Source organism: Thamnophis elegans, chromosome 3 (assembly GCF_009769535.1).
Source record: "Thamnophis elegans isolate rThaEle1 chromosome 3, rThaEle1.pri, whole genome shotgun sequence".
NCBI lineage: Eukaryota > Metazoa > Chordata > Lepidosauria > Squamata > Colubridae > Thamnophis > Thamnophis elegans.
Window position 1 is genome coordinate 133,816,125 of NC_045543.1, and position 26,272 is coordinate 133,842,396.

The 26,272-nt window shown below is 38.3% G+C and overlaps 1 protein-coding gene across 1 annotated transcript in view; it reads right to left on the reverse strand.

Annotated features, from left to right (window-relative positions):
* The window catches only part of WDR7 (WD repeat domain 7), a 248,113-nt gene that overhangs the window by 10,510 nt on the left and 211,331 nt on the right, over positions 1-26,272 (reverse strand). Inside the window, 1 exon segment of the mRNA XM_032213469.1 lies at positions 3,278-3,382. Coding sequence (XP_032069360.1) covers positions 3,278-3,382 — 105 coding nt within the window.

Consider the following 26,272-nt stretch of genomic DNA (forward strand, 5'->3'; position numbering starts at 1 on the left):
CGTTAACAGAGAAGCCATTACTTTCTTTCTTTCTCTTCCCCCCCTCTTCCTGATCCTTCTGAACAACGAAATGGTGTCAGAGAATGTAAATCTTTAGCAGGGAGCATGCAAGCCCCACTGACATTTTCACAATTTAAATCATCTTGAGTAATAACCCTTTTAAGATGACTAATGTTACTGATTTTCTTGCATTAATAGCAGTGCTGAATAGACCCCACTGGAGGGAGAGGAGGAATCACTAGTACACCAAGACTACATTTTTAAATAAATGTAACATGCTGGCTATTGTTAACTCCTTCTGTTTAAGCTACTGTTAAAAAAAAATCAAGGGGGAAAAAACATATTCACAGCTAGAACTCAGCTGGGCAGTTTATTGTTATATGCCGAAAGATGGGTCTGCACTGAAGCAGGGCTGATGCGGCCACTCCCCCTGGTAATCTTAGATGATCATGTAAAACATTTCAATCAATAAGCTTGATTGCTTTCTAGATCTTCCCACGTAACCGAACTAAATACATGCAAGTGATGGAAGAGCATTTTCGCAGTTCTTATTCATTGCTTCCTAAATAACACACACTCTGCGATGACAGACGATAAATTCAATATTCTTAATGATGCGCAGTTATCATCAAATTAATGTACAAAGTAATAGTAAATTAAAATTATGTACTAGCTGTTAGTTACAGGGATATTGAATCCAGGGTAGCAATAATTCTGCCGCTGCAGCTTTTCCCTTCATTGAGCCGTCCGCCTACAAAGGCAGGCATTCCAAACAAAAGGCACAATTTCACTTAAGGGTATCCCTCTTCAATTCCTGGGTTGTGTGTTGTGTAATCAGGGGGCGTGGTAGCTCAGTGGTTAAAGACACTGAGCTTGTCAACTGGATCGCTGACAGCCTGGGTTCGAGACCCGAGTGTTATACGATGGGGTGAATTGAATTGAATCAAGGGATTGAATCAAGATCATATGAAGTGTTAATACCACTTTATAATGCCTTGGTAAGGCCACACTTGGAATACTGCATTCAGTTTTGGTCTCCACGATGTAGAAAAGATGTGGAGACTCTAGAAAGAGTGCAGAGAAGAGCAACAAAGATGATTAGGGGACTGGAGACTAAAACATATGAAGAACGGTTGCAGGAACTGGGTATGTCTAATTTAATAGAAGGACTAGGGGAGACATGATAGGAGTGTTCCAAGAAGACCTCCAAGGTCCCATCCAACTCTGCTATTGTATTGCTGTTACCTTCCCACCAAAGGTGGTTCCTATTTTTCTACTTGCATTTTTACGTGCTTTCGAACTGCTAGGTTGGCAGAAGCTGGGACAAGTAACGGGAGCTCACCCCGTTACGTGGTCCTAGGGATTCGAACCACCAAACTGCCAACCTTTTTGATCGACAAGCTCAGCGTCTTAGCCACTGAACCACCGCATCCCTCTATTTATTCCATAGCTGTAGTTAATTTGTGCAGTCCATTGAATACTGAGCCATGTTCTAGATGCAGCTCAAAGCAGAAGTGCCCTCTGTGATTTAATAAAAAGGCTTCATAAAGTATTTGAAAAGACTCCACAGGGAACTAAAGGTAGTCCTTGACTTACAACCATTCACTTTAGTTTAAAATGAAAAAAGTCCCCATACAACCAGTCTTCGTGATTATGACTGTCGCAATATTCCTATGGTCGTGTGATCAAAATTTAGATCCTTGGCAACTGGCATGGATTTACAAGGGTCGCAGTGTCCTGGGATCATGTGTTTGCCGTTTGCAACCTGCCCGCTGTCAATTGGGGAAAGTAGACGCGCTTAACGACATGACCGGCTTAATGACTATGGCAAAAAAGGTTGCAAAATTGGGTGTGACTCATTTAACAACTGATCTGATAGCAATGGAAATTCTGGTCCCAACTGTGCTGGTAAGTTGAGGACCACCCGCAATTTGCAATATTTTGCTCTTTGAAGTACAAGAGCAAATGATGCCTGGCTCAAAGCTAGGATTATATATGGTGTTTATCTCTGGTTTCCAGCCAAAAGCGACTCTTGCAAACAGTGGCCATTGCAAAAACTGTAAAATCAGGTTAGTCATGAAAAGACCTGCTTAATGACCAGCAGGATTTATGACTGTAATCCTGGCTCAATTATAGCCATAGGTCGAGGGTTATCTATAGCAGAGGTCCTCAACCCTCCCAGTCCATGGATTGGGACCAGTTCATGATATGTGAGAAACTGGGCTGTGCAAACAAGCGAAGCCCCATCTGTGGGATGCAGGCAGCACATGAAACCACGCCCCCTTTGGTCCATGGAAAAACCTCTCTCCACTGAATTGGTGGTCCCTAGTGCCCCAAACATTGGGGGTCGCTGTCCTATAGTTTAGGGCAAGGGTCAGCAAACGTAAACACTCAAATAGCCATTTGGACCCGTTTCCCACAAAAAAGAAAACACCAGGAGCCACAAAGGTCCTAACTGGAAGCCCCCTGTTCAATTCTGGAGCTGACCGGAAATTCAGTTCCCCCACCATAGAGTCTCCTCCTAGCATGGTGTACTTTTTCCTCTACGTGTCATAACCGAAAGCCCTATCAATTGTGGAAACAACTGGAAAACCCTCCCCTTGCCATAGAGTCTTCTCCTGGCGCATTGTGCTTCTCCCCAACCCCCCCAAGAAGCTCCTCTCAAAATTGTGGCGCTGACTGGTGACGGAGCCGCAGCAGAGGGAGGAAAGAGCCATATGGGGCTCAAGAGCCGCAGTTTGCTGACCCCTGGTTTAGGGGATTGGCACAGAATAGATCCAGATTAAGGTTCAGCTTTATCTATAGTAATTCATGGAATGCATTTTGACCAGTCTCTTAACCCAGTTTATCTCATAGCATTGTTATGGGGAAAAAAAAGAGAGGACTTAATTTACTACAGGTAGTCCCTGATTTACAATAGTTTGTTTAGTGACTGTTCCGAAGTTACAACAGCACAGAAAAAAACAGCTTATGACCGTTTTTCACACTTACAACCATGGCAGCATCCCCATGGTCACGTGATCAAAATTCAAACACCTGGCAACTGAGTCCTGGAGTCACGTGATGACCCTTTGCAAACTTCTTGGCAAGCAAAGTCAACGGACAAACTTAATTCACTTAACCACTGTGTTACTAATTTAACACCTGCAGTCATTTATTTAACAACTGTGACGAGAAAGGTCGTAAAATGGGGCTCAACAAGAGAAATTTTGGGCTCAATTGTGGTTGTAAATCAAGGACTGACTCTGTTAATAAAAATAAAATATCTGGGACTTACCTGCCAGAAAGAAATGTGACTGTCAGTGTTGGAGTAAGTGGCAAGATACCGACCATCAGGTGCAAAAGCCACGGCTGTTATTGCCCCTTTATGGCCATGAATTGTCTAAATAGCAATAAGAAAGCAAGAAAGAGAATTAGCATTTGATGTTTCGTAAAACATTGCGCAATTGCAGTCTTGGTTGAATGCACAATTTCTAAATAAGGTTACTCTTCAAATGATTGAAAGCTGTGTTGGTTACTTTACAGAACAGACAGACAATGTAACATAAACTTCAAAATATACTGTCTATCTATCTCACTTTGATCCAACCTCACAGATGTAAAATTCTCAGACCTCTGAATATTAGCCGCTCTATCAGCAAAACCTATAATATCTCAGGAATGGGGCGTGGGGGCCGGGAGGGAAGAACATCCCCCACCCCCCAGCCATAGTGATTTTCCCTATCATCCATGAATGCTGAATAAAGTGCTAGAACAGCATTTTATTATGAACAGCTAGCTCTACCCTTTGATTAAATATATCTAAACCAGACTGAAAATTAGCAAGCCCAATCATATCTCTTTCATATCTTCCTCTCAATGATCGAAGTGCACGTCCCGAGCGTGGAACGTGGTGGTTGCTATTGAAAATGTTTGTTTGATTCATGCTTGGCTCAATGTAAGTTGCTTCGCGACAACTTCCTCGTGGTTAAGGCGCTGCAGCAGGACACGGGGAAGACTCAGCAGAAATGCCAGGAGGCTCTACACATGCATGAGCGGGTCTGCTTTTAATGCACTGAACATTCTTTTTACGCATGCTGCAAGCTGACCTTTCTGTCAAATGGGTCAACCGGCTGCGGTGAGAATATCTGTGCAGGGCTTTTAGTAGACTGTGTGATTCAGAGAGCTAGTTGTAGTCCTGGAACAATCAGCTAACCGCAATGAATACCTAATATTACCCATTTTGTAAAAAAAGCGAAGACAGAACAAAACTAGAAGTGAGTTATATTTCATGAAACATACCACAGAGGGAACAAGGAAAGTGGATATATGGATTACTTTGCTTTGGCATATTCTGCAGAAACGTGGATATCACGGCCCACAATAATTTGAAATTCTGCAGACAAAATTACCTTGGTGTTAATTTATTTATTCCTCCATTTTATGTGGTTGCCCATTCACCAAGCAACTCAGGGTAGTTAGCAAGTTGAAAGCATGAAAAAATATGCCAGTCATAAAAAGAACCACATATGTAACCTTGGAATCAATCATTCAACTAACGCATACTAGCACATACTATTGTTAACAATCTGACCAGATGCTTTACAGAAGAACCAGGACATCAAGTTCTTTCTAAAGGCCAGGGATAATCTGAGGACAGTTCTAGCAAGAGAAAAGGCACATGTCCTGGGTCACATTAGGTAAAGGTAAAGGTTTCCCTCGCACATATGTGCTAGTCATTCCTGACCCTAGGGGGCAGTGCTCATCTCCATTTCAAAGCTGAAGAGGCAGCGCTGTCCGAAGACGTCTCCGTGGTCATGTGGCCAGCATGACTAAATGGCAAAGGCGCACGGAACACTGTTACCTTCCCACCAAAGTTGTTCTCTATTTTTCTACTTGTATTTTTACATGCTTTCGAACTGCTAGGTAGGCAGAAGCTGGGACAAGTAACGGGAGCTCATTCCATTATGCAGCGCTAGGCATTCGGACCGCCAAACCGCCGACCTTCTGATTAACAAGCTCAGTGTCTTAGCCATTGAGCCACCATGTCCCAGTCGGGTCACATTAAATGGAACTTTTTGACAGAAGGGTCTGGAACACGCCAATCCAATTTGGTCTTGTTGGTGAGGCAGAAATAATTAGAGATAGATCGTCCCTCAAATATCTTGGTCTTGTGCCATGAAGGATTTTATAGGTGTCAACACCATCTTGCAGCCATGAGCCCATTGTTAACTAGTGCATCTTACAAAATAATGGGGTTTATATAGGTTAGGTATGCCATGGTTTCCTACAGCTATCCACTCTGCTGCATCAGTTGGACTTCCTGACTAAGTTTGGCTTCTAAGAGGTCGCCAAGGTGTAAGTGATTGTAAACAGAACCTCCCAATGCAGGAATGGGTGACATGGGCAAGCAAACAAGATGGATTTGGTCAAGGACCTTCCTAGCTACAGCTCCTTGAGTTGAATTGTGCTCCAGTTTTGTCTGATGCAGCGTGGATTCATTTAGAACTTTGTTGTTGTTGTTGTTAGTTGCAAAGTCGTGTTTGGCCCATCACAACCCCATGGACAACGTTCCTCCAGACTTTCCTGTCCTCTACCATCCTCTGGAGTTCATTTAATCTCATGTCTATTGCTTCGGTGACTCCATCCAGCCACTCATTCTCTGTCATCCCCTTCTTCTTTTCCCCTCAATTGTTCCCAGCGTTAGGCTCTTCTCCAGGAAGTCCTTTCTTCTCATTAGGTGGCCAAAGCATTTGAGGTTCATCTTCAGGATCTGGCCTTCTAAAGAACAGTCAGGCTTGATCTCCTCTAGGACTGACCGGTTTGATCGCCTTGCAGTCCAAGACTCGCAGCAGTCTTCACCAGAACCATAGTTCAAAGGCCTCAATTCTTTGGTGCTCACCTTTCTTATGGTTCAACTTTCACAGCCATACAATGCAACTGGGAATGTATTTAGAACTAGAGATGACAAGTCTTCATGATAAGACAGCTTCAAAATCCCTGGCCATTTGGTTTCGCTAAGGCTGATCCCGAGTCTGTTCTTGTCCTTTTAGATTGCCACAGAATTGAGACAGAACTTGAGGGCATTACTTGGATACTTATTATAAAGAGAACATTCTTCTCTCTCTATTGTTGTCTTAGGACTTCAGCTAATTTCTAACAGTCATCATTTTACCAAATCTGGTTTGGCAGCTGTACTACCAAATTCTGATTTAACTGGCAGAGATAATAATGAATTCAGGCTTTTTTTTTTTTTTTTTACATGATTGCATAAAAGTTTAGACGAAGGAAAGGAACATGCCTGCTTCAACAAAATTTACACAGTAAGTGTCAAGATGCAAAATCTGTTAAATTAGATTTGTTTATGCCTAAGTGGTAGATGCTTTTTGAAACACTGGAGAGATGACAGGCTGTAGAATTTATCTTTCGGGTCGAGGTGGCAGTATTGTTTTTGCTGCCAAATATGTGTCTGACATACGTACTTGGTTAGTAGAGTTTGTTTCATCAGAGCTGAATCTTTATGTGCTGCTGTGACCACGGGAAAAGCTCAAGGAATACTATGGAGTCGCAACATTTTTCATTCAGTTGACAAATGAGAAGATAGTCCTTTTATATTCATGTTCATAATTTGTTTACGTTTAGGTTCATAAGTTGCAGATGTAAACAGAAAGAGAGGGGCTACTGCTATAAAGAAATTATGAGTCCCGCCAAACCAAGATGCCGAATGCTAGCAGAAGTAGAACTTCAGAATGGAAGCTTCAACAGGCATATTGCACAGTTGCAGAAATGTGACAGGTAACATTTAGGATTCCACATCACTACTGCAACTGAGGTCTGAGGAGCAGTCATATTGCATTTTCATCAAGTACACAAGCCTCGACTTGTTATTGAGTGGATTTTCACTCGTGGCCAAGCAGTGGGGACCTGGGTCTTTCAATAGCTTAGAACACTTCCACTTTGTGGCAGCCGCCATTGTCCATAATGGACATCGTTCTATTTTACAGAATGTCCATCAAATAACAGATACCCTCATTATCCATTGCCAGATTAAGATTACAGCATGCTGAGTTTTAAGATTAACACTGCTTCCTAAAACAGACAACAAATAAGATGATGAGATGTTTGTCCACTTCAACTCATGCGTGACATTTGTTCTTATGTAATTTCAATGGGTTAATGATGCTGTCAGCACAAAAAGCTGTAATTCTGTATTCATCCTTGAAAACATTCTGTTTTCATAACGTCTGCTACTGAATATTATCACTTTCAAGTGGAGCCTACTGTTCTTCAAAGGGACACTGGATAAACATGGGAAAAGGTTAGTGTTTGTTTCATTTATCTCATCTCAAAGTACTCAACCTATGATTTTCAAATGATATAGGCCATCAGTTCATTTAAAGTGATAACCACTTCATTGAACGATGTGGGTTATTTTAAGCCTGTGCTACCCTACATACTGTACATTTCATAAAACTCTGGCTCCTGGATCACTATGAAGTTCTGACAACATAGATTTTTTTTTTTTTGGAATATTATGCCTATCAGTCTGGAAAAGATGACAAGAGCCTTTCCAAAACCCTGAGACTCCATTGCTCAAATTCAAAGGCAAAATACTGCCAAAACATCTTAAGGAGATATTTACGTGAGCGAGATCCGAACAGGTTGACACAATGGTTGGATATGGAAGATTCCATTCTATACCATACAATGAGCATCTCTGTATTTGCGGAGTGGCAGAGGGAGAAGACCTGGCTCACATCCTATTTGATTGTTGCTTGTATAAGGGGGTGAGAGACAGGTACCTTGGTCCATATACCAAATGAATTACTTTATGTAACCTGAAAATAACATTTAACACAGCACAATGCTTAAAGAAAATGGTTTGATTGAGATCTGCATAAAGGTAAAGGTTCCCCTTGCACATATGTGCTAGTCATTCCCAACTCTAGGGGGCTGTGCTCATCTCTGTTTCAAAGCTGAAGAGCCAGCGCTGCCCGAAGACCTCTCTGTGGTCATGTGGGCGGCATGGCTAAATGCCGAAGGCGCACGGAATGCTGTTACCTTCCCACCAAAAGTGGTCCCTATTTTCTTTTTTTTATAAAGATTTTTTTTTATTTTTGAATAAACACAAACAGACAAAATACACACAAAAAAACCCCACAAAACCATCTTCCATTACAAATTGCAGAAAGTGTGTCAATTGGTTACAAAAACTTCCATGCATCCCTTCCACAGTCATCACCTACAATTCATATCAAATCATATATTTTAAATCAAATATATTTATATATATTACTATCATCATACCTTCATTTGATTATAATTGTTTTTACGTCCTTTTATATAAAATATTCCAGATTTAAAGCAAAACCACACAATGGCATTCCATTAGCTCTTCCCAATATCATCCAGTAACATTACATCTTTATAACATGTTCTAAATAAAAATTAGTTATATTTAATAACAGATTTCTAAACCTCCTTTCGTAGTCACCATTTGCAATTTACATCAAATTTCCACTTATCAAACCAATACATATATATGCATTATTATCATTATCAATCAATCATTTAACTGTATCCCTTATCACTTCATTTTATATATAATGCTCTAAATTTAACTAAATTTGACTTAATTTTTTTATTCTAAGCTTTCATTACATCAACCTGTGTCTTTCCAGTAATAGTGCAATCTTATGTCTCTTGCCATTTGTGGCATTAGTATTCTGGTTATTTCCTTAATAGGTTTTGTATGGACTTCTCTTTGCAACTTATTGCTTATTGCATATCTTGTATAAGCTTGAAACCCTCCATCTGTTTCTTTGATTAGCTTAGGTGGTCCCTATTTTTCAACTTGCATTTTTACCTGTTTTCAAACTGCTAGGTTGGCAGAAGCTGGGACAAGTAACGGGAGCTCATTCCATTATGCTGCACTGGGGATTCGAACCCTGAACTAACCTTTTCTGATCAACAAGCTCAGCGTCTTAGCCGCTGAGCCACATATCAAAACAACTTATGCGGCCAGCACCTGAAAATAACATTTAACACAGTACTTAAACCAGTGGTAGTCAACCTGGTCCCTACCGCCCACTAGTGGGCGTTCCAGCTTTCATGGTGGGTGGTAGGGGTTTGCTGTAACTCTGCTTTATAAATGTTATAAAGTAAAGTTACTTCCCTACTTTATAAATCACCATTACTGTGGAACCGGTGGGCGGTTAGAAAATTTTACTACTAACAGAGATACAAAAGTGGGCGGTAGGTATAAAAAGGTTGACTACCCCTGACTTAAACAATATCAAAGGGAAAATACTGAAATAAGAAGATTTAGGACAACAGTGAATCTTTTCAAGAATGGGTGTCTTATTAAAGAGTCACAAAGAACCCAGAACAATATCCAGAAATCTGCAGACCTTGTTGCCTTGGCTGAAGTCAAGTATACATGATTCCATCTCCCTAAAACCACTGAATAAAAATGGAATTCAAGACATCTCTTACAGAAATGCTCACTATTGTTAAACAATTCATTTTTTTAATTTTAACCAGGCACTTCACAGACAATTAACGTTTGCCAGTAAAGAATCTTGGATAATTAAATGGCAACAATGAATGCTGCTATTCTAGAATGAGTGTAGAGAAGAGCAACAAAGAGGATTGGGAGACTGGAGGCTATAACATGTGAGGAACAGTTGCAGGAACTGGGTATGTCTAGTTTAATGAAAAGAAGGATTAGGGATGACTTGGATGGCAGTGTTCCAATATTTGAGGGACTGCCACAAAGAAGAGGGAGTCAAGTATTCTCCAAAGCATGTGAAGGTGGGACAAGAAGCAATGGATGGAAACTAATCAAGGAGAGAAGCATCTTAGAACTAAGGAGAAATTTCCTGACAATTAGAACAATTAATCAGTGGCATGACTCGCCTCCAGTGGTTGTAGGCATTCCGTCACTTGGAGGTTTTTAAGAAGAGATTGGACAACCATTTTTTTGTCCAGAATGATATAGGGTTTCCTTCTTGAGCAGGGGGTTGCCTAGAAGACCCCCAAAGTCTGTTCCATCTCTTGTTATTCTGTTTTTGTCCTTGGTGTAAATTGGTATTTTGATGAATTCATTCTTAGTAATTTATTAAACAAATATGTTTTTTTTAAATCTGCAACAAAAGTATTTCTATTTTCTTGAGGAGTTTGTTGGCAATGGGCTCCATATTTCTGTGATAAAAGCTCAGCAGAAGAATGGATTGAGCGGCTGCTTCAGTGATGGGTTTCTACTGGTTCGGACCTGATCTCCCAAACCAGTAGTACTGCCTTCAAGCAGAGAGCAGAACGGTCTGCTGTGCGTGCACTCAGCGAATCAGTAGTAACGCCGGTAGGAACCCACCACTGGGCTGTTTGCATGTTAAATGCCCTATCACTGAAAATCTAAGCAAAGCAAAGCAAAGCAAAGCAAAATAAGGTAAAATTAAATACAAATCAGCATTGAAAACAAGTCCTTTTGCTCCGCAGCAGCAAAAACCTGGGGCTCCATTTACATCTCACAAAATATTAAAAAAAACAAATTAACAAAAATATGACAAACAGTACATTTTAAACATTCAAAGCAGTTATTCTTCAAACAAGATCAAATAGACCTAAGAAAATAGATAGCAGAAAATAAAAATAAGAGTTAAAATAAGATTAAAAGCCGTGCAGTTTGAAAAATTTAGGAAGATGACAAGTTTGATGTAGGTAGATATTTTTTCCAAAAAGGCTGTTTTACTGCTGTGGTGTTACATGTTAACAGCAATCTATATATTAACAAGAGTCTAAATTTGTTATTGTTACCTTATTCATAGGTAATGTCATTATTTTTAAGGAAATGACATTGTAATACTTCTAAGATTCAATAAAAATAATTGGAAAATACCCGTGATAGCAAACCTATGGCACAGGAGCCCGAGGTGGCACACAGAGCCCTTTCTGTGGTACTTGTGCCATCGCCAGCTGCTCTTCTGCTTTCCAGCTGGTCTTCACGTGTGCTCAAGTGCTGGAAACCCGAAGACCAGCTGGATGGTCAGCTGATCTTCAGGTTTCCAGCGCACTGGCACCCCCACACATATGCACGCATTTCGGTTTGGGCACTTGGTGCTGAAAAGATTCGCCATCACTGGAATATACTGATATTTATAATTATTTGTTAATTATTTTTATAGCCCACTATAAAACTATCCCCGTTTATAGAAAATAAAATTAATAATTCCCAACTTTATAGAAAGTAAAATTAATAATTAAAACAGCCAGGGTTGAGTTAAAGTAATAAAACATAAAAAGTAAAGCATGATCATTGCATCATCACCCCCAAGAGGAAAAAGATAATCCAGATCCAGATCTCTCTCTCTGTCCTCCCACAATATTTTATATTTACTATTGTCAATATGTAGAAACTAATTCTTTTCATTCCTAAATGGATCAATTAAATGAAAAACACTCTATCATCTATCTATCTATCTATCTATCTATCTATCTATCTATCTATCTATCTATCATCTATCTATCTATCTATCTATCTATCTATCTATCTATCTATCTATCTATCTATCTATCATCTTTCTTTCTTTCTTTCTTTCTTTCTTTCTTTCTTTCTTTCTTTCTTTCTTTCTTTCTTTCTTTCTTTCTTTCTAGCTATCTATCATCTATCTATCTTTCTGGATAGATCTATCTACCTATCCATCTATCCAAGTGACAGCTCTTGAATGAAATAAACCACTCTAATTCTAAGCGCATTTACAGAAGCAAAAATTGGTATCTGGTTTCACCAGAACCTCCTTTCCATTTGTCCTTAATATTACTTCTTCAGTATTACACGTTCAAAAGAAAAACAGGAATCTATGGGTGGTATCACACCCTTATACTTTATCATTTATTACGTATCTGCTTCTCAGACTTCTGGGAAAGGTTGGGAATAAAAAATAAATCCTTTTTAAAATGAATATATTTTGATTTTTTTAAAAAAATCGTTTACCAAAGGCTTATTATTTTATATTAGCTACCAGAAGTTATTTTGTATTAAAATGTAAGTCTGCATGATTTGATGTCCAGCATACAAAGAGAGCAGAAAGTGACCTTGAACAGCAGTGTATAAAAATACATTTATCACTGAAGTGGCATGCTGGCTGTCAGTCAATATATCCCTCTCATTTGTTCAGCGGTTCTCCTGCTGTGATTCCCTCATTACAATTTGCTTTTACTTCCTGGGCAAATGACAAGCTGAAAATGAGGCAGCATCTTTGTTGGTCAAATTTAATCCAGGAAAAAAAAAAAATTAGACAACAGCTGCAGCCATCCAAGTGGCTACGGCGCGTTTCACAAAACGTTATCTAAATTGTACAGTTTGTATACAACTCGGGTGTTACGTGATGCTAAATAGAAGAGGACCGAACGTGTCCTATATCCTCTAAACCCATCACATTTTATTAAGTTATTTACGTTGATCTCTTTAAGAAAAAAAAAAAATCAATGCAGCCTATTTTTCAAGCACAGCAGACATTTACAAAGATTTGATTTACATTCGCAGTTTAAGAGGCTCAGACATCTTTTCTGTTTCCAGATATTTCATGATGACACCACCAAAAATTAATATGGCAGTAAAGTCAATAACACATTTTGAACAGTTATTCCTAATTAGGAGTGTTCACCTCTAAGTGGATGGAGTTAAGGCCTGGTTCACAGATTAAACTGTGCAGCATAAAATACTGTTCTACAAAAGGATAGATGCTATTTCTATCTATATCTAATGTATGATTTGTGGTTGCATTTTTGTAAAAATCTTTATCCACCTCTTAAAAGCAAGCTGAAATATTAAGTGATCTTTATTTAGAGAAATAAAAATACATAACTAGTTTTTTTTTTTAAAAAAAATGCTGACCGTAACAACTTTTTGTGTTATTGACAAAGAAGCAAGCCATGCTAGTTGATTCCTTACATTTTAAAAGTAAATAATATTTATTTACTTGGCGCATAAACTCCTGTGGCTTCCATGGCAATCTTTTATTTTCAGAAATATTAAATTTTAATTTTAAGAAAACCTGAACACTGGCAGTCTTTATTTATTTTTTTCCTGTTTTCTATAGCTTATGTTTCAGTGTTTGTATGATCAAAGTTACAAATGGAACGAAAAGGCACTTCTGTATAATTGACTTTTAAAGAAGCATTCTGTGAGCTGTAAAATGTAGTTCAGAGATTTTGTGCACAAACACAACCAACAATTAAATACTTACAAGATTAACTGTCAAAATGCATCACTTTCACCTAATCAAGCAAGTAGTCGTCATGAGCTACATGTTATAAGTCTTTGTGAAAATATTTTGAATTGAATTAGAGAATTTCACACAATTGTCAGTCTAATAATTAATACTAATCTGAAGAAGCACTATAAAAAACAACATGGAACACAGGAACGTCGATACAGTTTTGCATTTAGCTCCATCATTCGAATATAGTATTTTAAGTGGCACAGAGGGAAAAGAAGTTAAATCTGCCATATTGCTGATAAATAAATATGCTTATGCACTTTTATTATCAATGTCTGGAACATAATTTAATAATTTAAGACTTAAGCAGGATAAATTATTTACAGGAAAAAATATGGATAGTTGTATAATAATATTCCTGTCCTTTAAATGTGAGGGGTTTCTGTAAAACCAATATATCTATAATAAAGCCCACCCAAAATAATTTAATTGATTGATTATATGCCATCAGATTGGCATCAACTCTTAAGAGACCACATAGCTAAATTTTCTCCATGAAAATCTGTCCTTTGCCAGGTAGTACTAAACAGTTTATGTATTTTTTTTTTCATAATTGTCCCTTTGAAACTACTATAATTTCCCATAAAGATCAGTACGCTACGGGCTTCTTAAAATCCCACATTATCATTTATATTGTTTTAAGAAACTGCACCTATTCTATTAAAGACGGCTACATCTGCCCTTTGGCTGTACATGCTTTTAAAGCAGAGCAGCACCATTATCATTAAATATTTTTATATTATTTTACTTCTTAAAAGTAGATTTCCATGTTTCAGAACAGATGCCACTTTTAGAAGAGACTTTAAAATCAGAAACAGAACTACAACAAATTGAACAATGAATCCACACTTTCCAAAAAACATGAAAAGAAAAGCTTCAGAGAAAAATATAAAATATGCATATGACCCAGAAAATGATGCAGCCCATTCCGCATTTTAAAAATATTGGATGTAAGCTTTTTCAAGAGTTAGTGAGTGGCCAGGTTTGCATGGTAAACTGTTTTTTTAAACCAGACATTCAGAAGCAGAGAGTATCAAGCTTGTAACTTGGTACCGTGTTCCCCCCAAAATAAGACAGGGTCTTATTTTCTTTTGCCCCCCCCCCCCGAAATAAGCATTTGGCCTTATTTTCATGGAGGTCTTATTGTTTTGAGATGCAGGAGGTGGTGAGTGTGGTCACCTGATGGCTGCTGCTGTGTTGCAATATTTTTGGGGAGGGCTTATTATCCGGGGAGATCTTATTTTCAGGGAAATAGGGTATTAAGTCAATCAGTGTTAATCATGCAGCTGGGCATGTGGACTTTTTTTTTTTAAGGAAGGGGACGGGTAATATTTTACTTTGGCACCAATCTACAGTCTTATCTCTTTATAGAGCCCCCGTGGTCAAGATCCAAATATTTAAATATTGAACATTTAAAAATTGGCATTTGGAAAGTGTAACTATTTGCAAACTTTAAAGCAGGGTGTCTTGAGTCATTATGCTGTAGGTAAAACTGTGGATATTCACAGTGGATTTTGTGAAGATTGTTTACATTAAGGAATTGTGCCCAAAGTAGAAAGTTATGATTTCTGGAGAGGTGAGATGAATGAGCAGACCTTAGTGCTGCCAACTCATCTTCTGAATCTGAAGTGCACAACACATTTGAAAGGACATGTGTGAATATGTATTTCCTACTTAGGTGTCTCATTCAAAGAATCCCTTGCAATAACCTCTGTCTCAGGGATCAAGCTTGTAGGTTGTCATGTTTCACAAAGACATCAGTCATTGCAGAAGGGAAGAATATGTGGCCGTAAATGTTCAGCATCACTTAACCCATAAGGTCTGGTCAAGTGTTTTCCCATAAAGCAGAATGCCATTTTATTTACACAGCAATTCCAGCCATTTGCAATTAATCTCTTTGAGCAAATCAGTTTTCAAAGAGATATTCCAATATTCCCTCCTTTTAAAAAAAATCAATCTTATTTGTTTTTAACTCATCTTGAGGGAAGGAAGCATTTTAATTGAAGTTTCCTCTAAGCTCCAGAAGCACACACCACACGTTATTAGAACGCGTCACCTGCATAAGCTGAGAAAATAGGTGTTTCATACCAAATCATTTTTTTTGGCTTGAATTAAGGTTTTCCCCATTTTGTAGCAGTGGTGCACCAACTCAGCTAAGATACTTATGTATTTAAATCGGAAGCTGTTAATTGACAGTCATAAAATCCAGCATTTGAAAAAGGTATTCTATCCGAGAGGCTTCGTTTTTTTAACAACTAAATCACATTTACCGATTTAGGCTCCTGGGCTCCCAGATCACCGCAGATGGGGACTGCAGCCAAGAAATTAAAAGACGTTTGCTCCTGGGGAGGAAAGCTATGGCAAACCTAGACAGCATACTAAAAAGCAGAGACATCACCCTGCCAACAAAAGTGTGTATACTCAAGACTATGGTTTTCCCAGTTGCAATGGATGGCTGTAAATGTTGGACCTTTAGAAAGGGTGAATGACAAAGAATTGAGGCATTTGAACTCTGGTGCTGGAAAAGATTGCTGCGAGTCTTGGACCGCAAGGCGATCAAACCGGTCAGTCCTAGAGGAGATCAACCCTGACTGCTCTTTAGAAGGCCAGATCCTGAAGATGAACCTCAAATACTTTAGCCACCTAATAAGAAGGAAGGACTCACTGGAGAAGAGACTAATGCTGGGAAAGACTGAGGGCAAAAGAAGAATGGGACAACAGAGAATGAGGTGGCTGGATGGAATCACTGAAGCAGTAGGCATGAGCTTAAATGGACCCCAGAGGATGGTAGAGGACAGGAAGGCGTTGTCCATGAGGTTGCAATGGGTCGCAACTAACAACAACAATCTGACAGGTTTTTTTTTAACAACTAAATCACATTTACTGAACAACATGTGACACTCAGAAAGCAGCCAGCAATAGTTTTTCAATTCAATACCCCTAACCTCTCCAAATGTCTTGTTTGGATGGTGCCTCTGGAGAATTTTTTTTTTTCAAATATGTTATCAGTCCCAATAATTTTTACTGAACAGTTCTACAGTTCTTTAGCAACACTAAGTTCTAATGCAGTGTTTCTCAACCTTGGCGACTTTAAGCTGTGCTGGCTGGGGGATTCTGGAAGTTGAAGTCCACAGGACTTAAAGTCGTCAAGGTTGAGAAACACTGCTCTAATGCTTTCCTTGTACTCATCTTAAGTAAATTATCATACCCTGCTTCAGGCACATTTTAATGAGGAATGATGGTGGAGTGTGGGCAGGGGAGGAAGCAGGACCAAGCATTGTATCTATGGCTTTCTGGCATCTCACTGCCTCTGTGTGTAAAAGATTATGGAAATATTAAGAGAAGGAGTAAAATTTGTATAACTACTTTCTTCCTACCCTTAAACATGGCGTTCTAGAAGAATGCCTGAAAGGCACTTAGCTAAAATACTGATGTCTGTTGGGTTTTCCCGATCCCAAACTATATGGGTACTGATCAACACAATCAATGGTTTATTTGAATGTACAGTATCTTTATTTTGTGGCAGGTGGAATTTAACCGCTTTTGCAATCACAGAAGAAAATTACCAGGGAACCTCTGAAACTAAAAACCAAATGGTTGAATTAAATGCTTACTATTCCTGAAGTGAAACTTGGCTACCTAAACCAGGGGAGTCAAACTCTATTTCAATGAGGGCCACATCAGGGTAGTGTTTGAACTCAGAGGGCTGGGGGAGAGCGTGGTCATGGCCTGTAGAGTGCTGCTGGAGCCAAAAACAGGCCGTGTAAGGCCCACAGCCCGTTTTGGCAGGCAGAGGAACCGCTGGCTGGTCCTTTGATATTTGCAGGCTGGCTCCACAGGCCAGATTTAAGCACCCCGCAGGCCAAATCCAGCTCACTGGCCTTGAATTTGACACCCCTGATCTGAACAAGTTAGGCCAGAAAAGCTTTTGGGGTTGAAGATATCCAGAGACAAAATCTAGAGAAATACAGTTTGCTGAGTGAAGATGGAAAATTTTGGGTTGTTACATCACCATTACATAACGTTTTTAATCCAGTTTTTTATGCCAGAACAAGCAATGAGGTTGGATCCAATAAAACGAGGCAACAGAGTTGCAAATTATCTGTTTATTGCTGACTGAACAGATCAAACCAAAATTTCCCCCCAACTATTAATGTATATGCAATGTAAAAATCAAAGAGAAGGAAACTGGCTCTAAAATGCTATCTTTTGGATTGTACCTTCTATGAATGAGCTCAACACCATGTCTCCAACACTCATTCTAGCAAGACATGTACTGGTTAGAAGAACCATGAAATTACACTATCCCTTCTTTTACCATTGTATTTGCACATGCATGATCATCACATGTCCATCAAAGAGTTTTAAGAACCAAGATTCTACATAAAATATTCCAATCCCTACATGTGAATAATAAGCATTCTTCTTTTCGTCTTTATAGGCCAGCTTTCTGGGTTTGAGAATAAGGAACAGGGCTGCCACTATAGTCAGATATTATGAAAAGGAACGATGGCACAGGCTCTCATGCATCAAATGATTGAATAATTGAAAAATTTCTGGCATTGCACTGCCATATTATGCAAATATACTCTTAAAATACTATTCGACCCAAAGAGTTTCTTGTCTAATGGCTGTTTCTTCCCCTAAAGCCTTCAATTAGGGATTGCTACCCAATTACCATCAAATTTCTTGGAAAATATTAACTGCAGGATCTGCTCTTGGAAATAAATAAGGTACTTAACTCTCCATCCCTAACTTCAGTAAAGCTACCTTTCCACTGATAAGATTGAAATTGGCACTTCCTAGCTTGCTATGCTGGTTGTGTAGCTTAGTTCCAATAGACACATGTTTTGGAAACGGCAGTCACATGAATAAGAAATTAGAAGTTCCACACCAGCCTTAACGAGTTAACTGAATAGCTAAGGTCTAGCACTGGCCAAAGTTTACTTCCAAACCAAGCCAATATACAAAAACCTATCCCCTGATTTTTATTTTAAACATAGCACGCAGAAGATTAAATATGTCACTTTTTCCTAGCATGGTCAGGAAAAGCTTTTGTTGCACTTCAGTTATTCTAATGCCTCAAGAATCTCCTATGGTTTCTACGGCACAACCTGAAAAATATATATCAAATCTTGTTAATAGACAAATGCTACCAGCTTGTTAGACAACTGGGTATCAATTTGTTTTGCACACTAGAACAGCCAAGCATGTTGGAAGCAGAAGCTAAGGCTGTGTATGGGGTCTAACAGAAAGGTGCTCTCTACTATCTAATGATGTCCACAGGGACAACATGCCAGGGTATTGCTGAAAAAGAAGTACAGTAAATACTGACATTAAGTTTTAAACCTGGAATGATATTTGTATCTTGCTGTGCTCTCTCATTCTCCTGAAAACTCATTTTGTTTGAAGATTTTATTTCGAGATGGTGACGGCTTAAACTTTGGAGGACTTTTCACAAAAGTTACATAATTACTGGTTTTTCAATGTGCTGCCTGACAATATTCCATTTTTTAAGAAAAAGAATACTGAAAAGTAGATGTGGGTAATTATTAGCTTGCTTTTTGAGAGCTGCTTTTGATCTTCCAATTCAAAGGGACTTCTATTTGAGAAGCAGAAACAAGCTTGGCTCTTAGCAAGCTTCAGTGGAAAAGCCAAGTTGCTCTCTATACTTTAAAAATTCAAACTGTCTCTAATCATCCCCAAATTGACGTGATCACACAACACCAATCTGAGATTGTTTGTTCTGCTGGCCCCTACTACATCTGGCCAGTCAAGATCATGAAATCTCTTTTTGGGTTGCAGAGTTTAAGCACAGTATAAGGAATGTCCCAAGTTGTTTTCACCAATCCGTTTATCCTGTTTTCCTGAAAATAAGACCTCCCCAGATAATAAGCCCAATCGGGCTTTTGAGAGCATGCACTAAAATAAGTCCTCTCTGGAAATATTGCAACACAGCAGCAGCCATGAGGTGACCATGCTCGCCGCCTCCTGCACCTCAAAAATAATAAGACCTCCCTGAAAATAAGGCCAAACGCTTATTTCGAGGGGAGGGAGGTTCAAACTTATTTTTGGGGAAACACGGTATTATAGTGTGGAAAAAAATATTCCTTAAATGAAGTGTACAAAGCAAAGAGAATTGGAGAAGGGGAATACTATTGAAGAAGAGGAATACTATTCAACCATTTCCAACTTTTTTTCTCCTTAAAGACTAAATTAAGCAATTTAGGAAGAAAGGTTGTTCTTTTGCTCTGTATCAATGTTCTGCATTTTGAGAATTAATTTCCTCAAAATAATCACAGTAATATTTAAACATGTGGGATTTACACATTGAAGGCAAGCAAAGAAGCATGTACAATTGCATTTATACATTGTTGCCCTTGATGATGTCCTTTTCAGCATGGTTCAGATAAGTTTTGCTTTCAATTATGTTCAAATATAGCTTTTGATGCGCAGATTAAAATGTAATCGCACCGCAATCTCATAGCGTCACTTGAAAACCAACTTTCCAAGAAATATTCAAAAAGAATTCAAAAACAGATATCCAAGATCCAGATGTGCACCAATGTATTGAAGTTCTCTGTTTGCTTTTTTGATCTGACAGAATGAATAACCACAAAACACTGTTTCTTAAAGGTACATCTCCTTAACCACTTTCTATGTTCTCGCAGGTTGCCTTATGATGAATTAACAGAATTTACATTCTTAACATCATTTCTAAATGACCAACATTTTTTTAAAACTTTAGAATGTTATTTCTTATTAATGAACACCAACTAACAATTCTTCTGTGTTTCAAACGAGGCCGCTCAAAAATACACGATTAGCAGCTTTTTCTAGAGTGGTTTTTTTTTTTTTATTCCTAGCATTTTCCCACAAGTTCCAAATCTGCTTTATTTTTCCAGTTCAAGTGGGTGTTGATCCTTAGAAGGATAGAATAAGAAAATTCAAATGCAGCATATAACAGTGATTCCCCAAGGGGAAAATGCCTGTAGATTTATTGCCTAGATCCACAGTATTCAAATTTTTTCTTACAATTAAAAGAGCAATATCACTGCCACGTTAAAGACAGATGAGTTTATTCTTCTCCAAAAAAGACAACTACAGTTGTAACCAGTAGTCTCTGCAATACAGTTTTAGCTGGATGCTCTTTGTTGGCATAGCTAAGGATACAAAACAATTCCAGAAAATTGTACTCTCAACTAGCAATAGTGCTTAGATTTATATACCACTTTACAGTGCTTTTACAGCCCTCTCTAAGCAATTTACAGAGTCAGCCTATTATCCCTAACAATTTGGGTCCTCATTTTAACCAACCTCAGAAGGATGGAAGGCTGAGTCAACCTTGAACCTGGTGAGATTCATACTGCCAACTGCAGGCAGCCGGCAATCAGCAGAAGTAGCCTGCAGTACTGCATTCTAAACACTGCGCCACTGCGGCTCTCTGGTAGATGTGTTTAAGCATGTCCAATTGGGCCTAAGTATTTGTATCAGAAAAATGTTGAACAAAGTTCTCAAAAGCCAGCGAAGGACAGTTAATCATGAGTGAAGTTGGAATCTGGAAAATAGATGCAAACAGCCTAGAGAACACTACAATTAACATAAAACCATAATAAAGAAGACCATTCTCACTCCCCGCATGTAACAGGAAATGATATGCTGCACAGTTAGATTCAGCATCACTTTTTCAGTGTTTCCATCCATTTCCCTCTAGTTTCAATGTGGTTAAGCTTTGGAATCAACAGAGCAAGCCAAACGTAGGTTTAACAAGGATGTGCATAGGAGAAATATAGTTATCAACCATTTATTGGGCTTGCATCTTAATTCCAATGTCTTTAAACCAGGAGAGGCAGATATAGATATTTACACACACACACACACACACACACACACACACACACACACACACACACACACAAAAGCGCTGGATATATATTCCAAAGACACCCATATAATGGATCAGCTGGCCATCTAGCTCCTTTTGCAACAGCTTTGCAAAAATATACCTTCTGAAGGTGAAAAGCAAAATAAGAGAATACAAGCACTTTTGTTCCCTTGAGGGAATCCAAAGCCCCTTGAAGACAACCTTGTAACTTTCAAATGTCAGGTCTAGAGAAATATCATAGGTCATCCATTAAAAGAATAGAAAATAAGCTTGTCATAATTTTAAAATGTAAACGCAGACAAAAATCCAACAGAGGAAAGCATACATAAAACGACTAACTCATCAGTGTCATACCAATTTCCTATAAATTCTCCACTGGGTGGTAAAGCTATACTTGGGGAAGCTGCCTTTTTTAATAGACAGATAGCTAACATACTACTGAGTAGGCTGAGTAGCAGTGGATTTCCAAGATTTGAGGGATAGGTTATTCCCAGTGTTTTACAAGGAATTCATATTTATTTGGAAGCATCTCATAGGTTTGGTAGTAAATGAAGCTCACGTATGGCTACCTTTTATCATCACACCAACCTTATCAGAAAGGCTAGCATGTTTTACAAACTTGATTACTAGCGCCCAGTGATATTTGAGTTTGAGAGTTCTGTTTAATGTCAATACTTGGGGGGGAAAGACATATTCAATTTCATATATGCCTCAGTTTTCATCAGATTACAAAATATATTGAGTACCCAAGCCAGCCATTAATTTTTTAAAAAAATATATGATTTCTTGACAAGAAATCAACAAGCATTTACTGCCAATGTAAGTAGAAAATAAAGGCACATATCCATGCAGTCCAGGTGTGCCAAACTGGCGGCTCACAGGCTGGATGCGTCATGAACAGGCCACGCCCACCCAAGCTCCGTGACGGCAAAAGCGTCATGATACATCATGTGACATCAACATGACGTGGCGAGTTTGAGAGCCGTGATGCAGTCAGTTCATTACAGCAATAGCATTTTTTTAATTTAAACTAAATTTGGTTTTCTTTTATACTGAATGATGAAAAGTATGTCCCCTTCTCTTTGTGTGTGTGTGTGTGCGCATACAAAGTGGAAGACAAAGAAAAGACAAAAAGACAACAGAAAAATATTAATGAGAACTACAGAATTAATGTCAAAGGGTTTAGCAAAAATCCCGACTACAGAAAGATGACACAAACAAACAAAAATGTTACTCTGAAATTCATAAATAAATTTAAAAGTAAATTTACTTAAAAAAAAATAAATTTAAAAGTTTCAAAACACAGGGCAAAAATGCCCTTTTCTTATTTGTCCAAAAAATATTTGTACAAAAGACACCAAAGCCTGTAATCATTGATCTGTTAACACCTACCAAGGGGGGGGAGGGGGATAAAATAATACAGGAATTTTTCACTTCAGTCCTAAGCTGAAGTCCACAAGCATGTTGCAATAATATCAGTAGCTGTGATGCTGTATGTTTATCATGAGATAATCACACCCCTGGAGGATTAAAGGCACTCAGCTGAACCTTGTGCCTCTGAACACACTTGGGGTGCCATTATCTGATGATAACCCTACTCTCTGTCAAGCCTTATTGCTTAATTAGGGTTTATGAAGGTGATAACAAGAGTAAAAAAAAAATCAGATGAACATCACCCAAGACTACTGATACCTTAATCAACTTAAATCCAGCAGCTGGAAATAGACATGACCAACAAAAAGCATATAATCACTTAGCAGTAATTATGTTCTATAGAAGAATGCATCAGCTGATAAGTGATGTGGAAATTCCCACACTTAATCATTTGTTCAGTCAATGGTTTTGCGAAAGGAAATTTAATGTGCACTTAAGAAAACATTAAGGCAGCCTCTCTGGGCAAAAATGAATTCTCCTAATCCAAGATTTAAGCAAAAAAAAAAGGGAGTGCAAGAGAAGAAAATTCAAGAGCAGAAATAGACACACCTCCCATATATCCTCAGCATCAAAAGTGCTAACGCAAAAATGTTTCTGAGCACACAGAACATTGTCGGTCAAAAATCTAGGCCTTTTGTTAATGTTCTGTAAATTCTTTTCTTATTTGCAGATAGAACATGCTCGCGGATCCGGTACACTTGGAACTGCTTTCCAATTCAGAGCGAAACATCAATTATCTTTATCAAACAACAATATCTCATCGCAGTCCATTATCAAGATGGAGTCTTATTTTAACTGGACTGCAGCCCTATCTGTATATCAAGGCAGGCCACGGTGGCAGAGAGTGAGTGAAAGCCTGTGAAATAATCAATAATAATAATCAAATTGTGGCCGACAGGTTGTGAGGATGGAAGTTTTTGATGAAACCTCAACCTTTCCGTATGTGTGTGAGTGTATATGTGTGTGCCTGGGTGTGCAGATGATAAGGTTTAACCTTTACAATACCCGATAACTATGACTCAGAAGAAGCAGCCCACCATGCATGTAAGAGAAGCCGGACGTTCAAGAATTGCATCATTTGACCAAACAGCATTCTCTGTACATGCAGGACTACCGAGAGCTCTATGAACATAATAATAAACCAAAAATGCGATGTATTTCGGTGTTAATGGAATTTGGCTGGCATTAACCACCCCCAAAAGCAATGTAATAGTGTTTTAATACTATGAATTGGTTCAGCAATATGCCTAAAAGTTAGAATTCAGACAGTTATGATATTATTGAGATTTTTCCTTGGTTTATAATAAAAAATAAAACCTGAAGAAAGTGAAAATAACCAAGAACAGCAAAGAGCTATTTAAAATAACTAATCACCCAGAGTCTCTTTTAGAGCAGATGGGTGGCACGTTAATCTATTAAATAAATAAATAAATGAAAGCAAACAAATGGATTCATCTTGCTAGTGAGAGGGGCAGCATATTAATTGATTAACCAAATAAACAAATAAACAAAAGCCAGTTGAGGATGTTTCTTAAAGAGTACAGATGTGCTCCGACTGGTAGTAAATGAAGTCAAATTTTCATAATGAGGTCACTAAAAGAGAGAGTCATATAGAAAGAGGCATTCCCTCAGAGGTTGCACTCCATATTGTGGCTTTAAAGTTTTTGTTTTTAAAAAATGCTAATTGTTTCACCCAGAAACCAAAAGACAAAGTATATATATATTTAGCAGATGAACAATGTGGTCCCTTTAAGATCTCCCAGAGACCAATATGCTCAGTCTATGCTCAGTTCATTGCCACTGAAACTTCTGGAATGAGTCACATAGGAGGCTAATTACAATTATAGTAATCAGATCTGGATATTATCCGTTCGTGTTATTATTATTTATCTTGTATACTGTTGGGAGAAATGTTCTTCTGGTTCAGTTCCAAGTGGGGAAAAAGACACTGGAAACATGGAGGCTGTTTGGAAAGATGGTTTAATGGCAGACAGGATCACATGGCTTGGAGCTCCTGGGTGAAAAGGCTATCAGATGCCTTGAAGATCTTGAAGAAAAAGGGAGGAGATGCTCAGAATCCCTGGGTTTTATACCCTCTCTGGCTTTGAACTTCCTGGGGCACAGGAAGAACATCCTGATTGGTTGCTGTCAGAGGTCATAGCTAGCTTTGTAGATTGTCTGTGTGCTAAGTTTGGTTGAAATGTGGTGGGTTGTGCAATGAAGGGCAATTAAATGGCTCTGCCTGTAGATCTTTGTTATGTAGAATAGACTGGCTCAGGCCTTAAGGGCTCATTGACAAAGGTGGGGTGGTGGGGCAGGGAGCTGCTTTGTCTTTAAAACATGTTTCTCCTTTTCTCATCCAGAGAAATATAATATTCTGCCTTTTTAATATTTCCTAAAATATTTCATTTTTCTAGGAGAGGGGTGGGTGCTAACCTCCTAACTTAAGAAGGTTGGGAAGGCAAGTTCTTACACTGTTGCAAGAAGTCATCCTGATACCAAATCAGTCTGTGAGCAAAAGAAGAGATGGGTGGATGGTGACCTAAAGTTCTATACATTGCTTAAGTGGGAGAAAGACACGCAAGAATTTGGACACTGGTTTCATTATAAATAGCTTGCATTGTACTTGATACACCACAGTCAAATTAATATGTGATAGCCTTATTTGTTTTGCCAGAATAAGCCTATTTATCAAAATCTTGTAGTTTTGCAATTTCTTGCCAAGGCTGACACTGTTAAAATTGTTCCTGGCAAAATGCCCCACTCAAGAAATCCAGGTAGTAATGCTCTTTTGGGGACAATCCAAATGACTCCCATCATTCGGAGATTTACCACCTCTCTGAATACAGATAATCTCTTTATCTAATCCTTTATTAAGTAGGTAGAATTCAGACAAACACCATTCCCTAATGAATGACGAAATCAGATTTGGATATCATCAGCATACAGAGAACACCTAGATAGGATTTCCTATAATCTCTTTTGTCAGTTGCATGTATCAAAGTACTATCAAAAAATCCTGGAAATAGAATGGAGTCGGAGGGACCCCCTATAATTTCCTCCTCTTTTCCTCAATAATAGTCTCCGAGTGGCACCATTTGCATTCTACCTTTAAGAAAAAGAAGGAATCATTTTGAATTACTTCCTATTCCAAAGTCTCTCAAGCAATTCAAAAGGATGCCATGTGGATGTTTTTTTGAAAACAACAATCACCACCAACAAAGTCCTAGTTAGATATGCTTGCTCCCTTGGGCTATTTATAAAATAATAAAGGCAGGATAAAAAATCTAATTAAACAATGAAACTTGATTTGAAGCCGTTTTGAAACAGGCTAAAATATGGTCATGGAGATGTTTTTCTTCAACCTTATTAGAAATGGTTTTAGAACTTACATATCATTGTAAAGAACATACCTATATATATATTCCCCTACAGATTCTCTGTAACTAAAAGATAGAACAAATATTAGAAAGGAAGTTTAACATGTATTTTAGGTTTACATAACTTTTCTTTTAAAACAACAACAACACTGAATGCAGCACTTTGCAATCAGGTTGTAAATTCAGACAACATTACATAGGCAAATAATTTATTATAAACCTATAATTCTCAGAAGAGTTGATATTAAAGAATTCTTGATAAATAAAATACTAAATCCTTGCAAACTATGATTTTGGTTAAGACATTAAGAAAC